Source organism: Oncorhynchus keta, chromosome 25 (assembly GCF_023373465.1).
Source record: "Oncorhynchus keta strain PuntledgeMale-10-30-2019 chromosome 25, Oket_V2, whole genome shotgun sequence".
Lineage (NCBI taxonomy): Eukaryota > Metazoa > Chordata > Actinopteri > Salmoniformes > Salmonidae > Oncorhynchus > Oncorhynchus keta.
The window spans coordinates 15,777,672-15,783,671 of record NC_068445.1 but is presented as its reverse complement, the minus strand read 5'-3'; the positions used below and the strand labels follow the sequence as shown (position 1 = coordinate 15,783,671).

At 40.9% G+C, this 6,000-nt stretch overlaps 1 protein-coding gene across 2 annotated transcripts in view; it reads left to right on the top strand.

Moving 5' to 3' along the window:
- The first annotated feature begins 2,887 nt into the window (after positions 1-2,887).
- Positions 2,888-6,000, top strand: part of LOC118358281 (multivesicular body subunit 12B-like) — a 39,595-nt gene continuing 36,482 nt past the window's right edge. Inside the window, exons 1-2 of one of the 2 annotated variants that reach the window (XM_035735907.2) lie at positions 2,888-3,045; positions 5,867-5,988. In XM_035735907.2, coding sequence (XP_035591800.1) covers positions 5,875-5,988 — 114 coding nt within the window. In that variant the 5' untranslated portion in view covers positions 2,888-3,045; positions 5,867-5,874. Of the gene's footprint in view, positions 3,150-5,866; positions 5,989-6,000 lie in introns of both variants that reach the window. The other variant, XM_035735905.2, reaches the window with a different exon arrangement.

Here is a 6,000-nt window from a genome sequence, read left to right as displayed (position 1 = left end):
TGGGAGATTTGTTATTCAGGGCAACACAGGGATAGCCCACACAAACCTTTACACTATTAGAAAAGCAAGGATATTATACAGTACAGCAAACAGTTAAGTGCAATTCTGGATTCTTTGGGGGCACTAAGGGTGGTCTTCTTTAAACATAAGCTATTCAAGAGACATGGGGGTTCTTTATGGGCAGACTGAAGATGGGGAAATGTAATTATATTTGATATGAGACCTGCAGATTTCAACACATCAGTCAGTAATGGGTTCAAACGGGTGATGAGGGCATTGGGGCACTGTAGATTTCCCAGGTCAAAATAGGGATATTATTACCCTTCGTGGTAACAAAGGAATCTCCATCTTTAAAGTCCCCAGACTAGTGCCACCAAATTAGAAAACACAGCAGATGACCTTTACACACAAGGAGGAAAAGCAGTGAAACTACGAGGGCGGTTTAACAAAGGACATACTTTTGGCTTTGCCATTTTTTTCACTGACCAATTACAGTTCACAGAGTAGTACTTCATAACCATTGAGCGATTTAGCTGATTTAAAGAGATAGCTATCAATAGTGGTGATATCTTAATGCGAAGGCATTGTTGATCACTCAATCCCAGCTACTGCCAAAATGGGGACCAAGAGGACAGTTTGATTTGGCAATGAAATTATATTTAGCATGGACCAGAGGAATAGTAGTGCCTTAAATAAAGATCATGAACAAAGGGGCCTGGGTTTAACCCCTGCCTCATGCCATCTGTAAGGCTCTGCATACTTTCTATTTGTGCACTGCTCCCCCACAGAATCAGCCATAGCCATTATTCATCTTATCCCACAATCCTCAGCGTGTGACGTGGCGCACACCAAAAACACAGTAACAGCTGATGGCTTTCACAGTTAGCTTGTGTTGCTGATATCTTGAGACTTTCGCACTGAGCATTTCATCACCTTTTCCATAACTAGACCATCACTTTAACAGGTGCACCTCTCTTCCTCAGACTGCAAATGCATTTTTCTCTAATACCTGAGATTTTATTTGAGAAAATTAGTCTGGCTGCAAAATCTAGCTGAAATGAGAATGCCTGTTTCTTGGGGGCTGTCGAAGCTTCCTGGTGTGAGATTGGTTGGGAAAAGCTGACAGAACAATGCTGGCATAAAGCTGTACATAACGTATAAGGACAGGGATATGTGTGTGATCATTGGTATGATCTAGCTAGCACAATCATTTAGATTTCTCTGTCAGCTTCCCGTATTTGGGACATAGAGAGAGGAGGACAAAAGGGGTTACTTGTCTGGGAGCTGAACCGGTGTATGTTGTCTGACATGTGTATCTTGGGGCTTTTTAGTGCTGGTGTTCTGCCAACCTGACACAGTCATGCTCAGTCTCAACGACGACTGCCATTACTCTCTCAGTGACGCACTCTGCTCCTGTGAGCTATTGGCATTGACTCATTGTCAGTTTGTCATGAATAATGATGAGCATAAGAGGTCTCATTACCTTATTATGTTCATTAAATCTTGTTTAGTTCCTGTGTGCTTGATCTCATTGTGCGTTATTAACTCAAATAGGATGTTCGGTCTGTAACAGATGCTTTTACCGTATTTCTTGCTCACAACCACATTGCTCTCTGTACAGTTCTTAACTTGTTCCTAGAAATGACAGGCCTGAATCAATCAGTGTTATGGCCCTGTGTGCACGCCATTACAATATGCTGATAGATGTATTCTTATACCACTCAATTGGCTGCAACACAATTTGTTCCATCTCACTGTGTTCCAGTATGGCTGTTTCAACTTCTATCGTTAAGGTTTCATCGTAGAAAGTGCTTGGGTGGGATTACAGCCTGTTTATTTCTATGCTTGACTTGGCTGAATGGTTTTCATCATATGAATGGTGAAACGGGATCAATGTGGCCATAAGAATAAATTAAAACCTGTTAACTCTGCCCAAAGCACAAATACAGTACATGACAGGAAGACACTAGAGACCACTGGAGAAGCAGGAAATCATTAGGCCTAAACCTTGACAAGAAAATATTAACATAGAGCACACCCCCAATTATGTGCAGGCCCTATTTGATGTAATTATTATCCACAACACGATGGGAATGGGGAACAGAATCTCTGAATTTTGACTTAAGGTAGGCCTACAACAATTCTAGGATTCTTACCTGCTTACATGCTGTTTCGACAAGCTTTTCTACTTAGATCGTTAAAAATTCTGGAATATGTTATTCCATCATCATCAGATGAATGCCTGAAATGGGTATTCCCGAGGTCCTTCCAAAAGCATGGGACAAGATTATGTGTGGTAAGGTTAGATCGACCTATAGAGACAGGCCGAGCCTATAAACTACACCAGGGATGGGCAACTTTGATGGAGGTGGGGCCACAAAAAAACCTGAACTCATCATGAGGGCCTGCAATTGCTTGCAGGTCTACGTTACAGAGTTCATTTCGTTCAATTCTACACATTTTTCCATGAGGCGTAGAGAAAATGTTGCAGTTTTAAAGCAAGTTTGCTTCAATTCTACACGTTTTGCCATGATTACTAAATTGAGATAGCTGGTCGCTAGACTAACTAATTGAGTGACTATCAGTGACTGACATATAGAAAACCCCTGCTGATACACAACCAGGCTGCCAGTTGCCCATGCCCGACCTGCACTGACTAAACTGATTGCAAATGGCTATTGCAGGTGGGATTGTGACACCAAACCATACTGTCAACTCACGAAACAAGTCCGATTCTAACATGTCAATGAGACTAGACTAGACTAGACTAGACTAGACTAGACTAGACTAGACTAGACTAGACTAGTGAATGGCTTTGCTAGATGCCTGCATACATTATCAATGGAAAATTGGCACACAACTTTGAGTTATGTAGTTGAGGAAATTTGAGTTACGTAGTGAGGCAAAAAAGTTGAACCGTCTCTTGGTTGTAGTTAATTATTTCTTAACCATGATAAGAACATTGACACTGGCTCTGTAGTAAAAGACACAAGCAGCACCCTCTAAGGATCCACAGCAGGACGACGTTTAAAACAATTGACCACGGTAAGGATTACAGGCCTACCTGTCTAGCACCATGTGTCCCTCTCTTGTCCTATTCCATACGGCAGGAACACTTTACATTTTTTTACAGGCGGTCAAATTCTGTGGTAAGAATCCTAGTTGCTGGCTGGTCCATTCTTGAAAATTGACACACGCTTGAGAAATCTGTAAATCGCCATCCATCTGGGTAATCATGCTCTGCAAATGGAAATTAGTATGTTTGAAAGGAATATTACTCACCGATAATAGGCTACGTAGAATACACAGATAATGAATCCTATAGTTGATCTATCAGATTTGTCTTACTTTTTAAAAACTCTGCATTGTTGGTTTAGGGCTCATAAGGAAGCATTTCACGGTAAGGTCAACACCTGTTGTATTCGGCGCTGGGACAAATAAAATATGATTTGATGAATGTAATGTTGCTCTCATAAAATGTCTTTAAGCACGTTGGAGACGTTGGCAAAAAAAATTGTGTCTACACACGTGAAAACAGTGCACTTCTATGATCTGTGGGTACAAAGATAAAACGTTTTTAAAAATGCTTCTCTGTGACAACACAGGGTAGAATTGAAAGTCAATAAACAGTTATTTCCAAAACCTGTAATGAGTCTCTAGGGGGGTCTTTTCTAGCTCCCCACGCAACCGCGAATATCACAGTGTTTGAAAATCACGGTTTTAAAATGTTACAAATTTTGATGACGTCATCAGGTTGAACTTTTTAACTGTATCATTCTTTCTACAAAATGTAGAAATGTCGGGACAACTTCAGCATTTTAGCTAAGCCTCTAAATTGAACGCACTTCACCTAACGTTTGTCGTTTTAGATCCCCTAACCTTTCACATAAATGATCCTAACGTTTGTTGTTAACTCACCTAACCACCAATGTAAATTCTCCCCATAATTTCCCATTGTTGTTAGGATGCAACAAACAACCTGGTCACTCAGAGGAAGACATAGCACTATACGTCCTCCAAACTTTTGTCAAATTCAACCACAGACCATGTACTTGTTTCTGTTTCTCTAATATGGCAATTCAGAGGGAATACGCATTTGCCAATGGAATCTCAGATTACATCATGTAATCTACGTTTTAGAGCCATTTTAGAGTAACAGAAAAGAGGAAACGGTCAGTGGTTGTATTTAACGAAAGATTCATAAAAAAATATGGATTTCATCAAACATATATAAGCCTGACTTTACACGGGACAAACATACTGTAGGTACATGGTAAGGGTTTAACATTTTACAGCGACTCGATGTAGTCACAGCTCCAGTCTGTCCACACTCATCGTTACTCAACTCCCTTGTACTTGTATATGGAGAGTTTAGATTTTCTCAGCTAGCCCTAGTTCTAACCCAGACCGTCTCCATCACACAATAGCATTTCTCAGCTAGCCCTAGTTCTAACCCAGACCGTCTCCATCACACAATAGCATTTCTCAGCTCGCCCTAGTTCTAACCCAGACCGTCTCCATCACACAATAGCATTTCTCAGCTAGCGCTAGTTCTAACCCAGACCGTCTCCATCACACAATAGCATTTCTCAGCTAGCGCTAGTTCTAACCCAGACCGTCTCCATCACACAATAGCATTTCTCAGCTAGCGCTAGTTCTAACCCAGACCGTCTCCATCACACAATAGCATTTCTCAGCTAGCCCTAGTTCTAACCCAGACCGTCTCCATCACACAATAGCATTTCTCAGCTAGCGCTAGTTCTAACCCAGACCGTCTCCATCACACAATAGCATTTCTCAGCTAGCGCTAGTTCTAACCCAGACCGTCTCCATCACACAAGTCTCCATCACACAAGTACATTTGCATGTGGCAATTTGATGGGATGCAGTATTGAATTTTCTCTATTGTTTACAGTTTTGTTGGTGGCCGACTCTTTGATATGTGCACATTTTACAGAGTGTGGCTTAATGGCAGTTTGCCTCCAACTACTACACTGCAGTTAGGAAAAGCTATAATGATTAGTCCACAAATTAACATTCTCCCTCCCTAAACTAATTTGCTATCCTGGATCTCTTTCATGAATAAGAACATCCAACTAACATTTCTTAAATAAATAGCTATTCCTGTATTAAATCTACCAAATTCAATAGACTTAATTACAATAAATTCAGTAAACATTTAGATGGAATGCAGTATCTGTGTCACTTACCCCACTAGGATGCTTTAAACATAATTTAATAAAATGGCAAAGGAACCTCTGCAAAGCCACTTAACCTTGTAAAAGCCTTGCATACACATTACACTATAGCTTCTTTAGACAGGAATAGATAACAATTGATCTGGATTTTCTTGCAAATATGTGATCACTCCATCTAAGCTGTTATTGGGTGACTTCACTGGGTCACCCTTAATTGCTTTTTGTCATGCTGGTCTCACTAGTCATTCGATGCAGAGCTCAGAGGCCACTTTTTCTTTTGGATCCCCAGAAGCTGACAGAAGTCAATATTGGGCGACAGTTATCATTCTGGCCAAGATGAACATCTTTATGGGTTTAGTCATGATGTAGTATGCTTTACTCCAAAATATATGAGCTGTGCTGTTGCTCAAAATCTTCTGTCCAGAAAGTACAGCATTAGACTACATGCAGCCCTATGGGAAAGATCCATATAAGAGAGAGAAAAGTGTTTTTGAAATAGTTCAATACATGGAAATTAAGATTATTGACTCAGAAGCTAAGATTCTAATCCTCTTCCCCCAGATGTTCACTTATGTTGAAAAGGTATTTTGTGAGGGAGTGAAGGCACTATTACTTCTATTACTAGTATCCCAGTAAGGCTCTGAAGTAAACTTTGCTGTCTTTCCAAGGGTCCAGCATGATGCCTGAGGTACAGGAACTGTTTGAGGCTCTCCCAGAGCTGACCTCAGAGCCCATCACCGGAGTTGCTGTGGTGGCATGCCGAAGCAAGGCACCTGCTGAATACTCTGTTGTGAGTAACTTC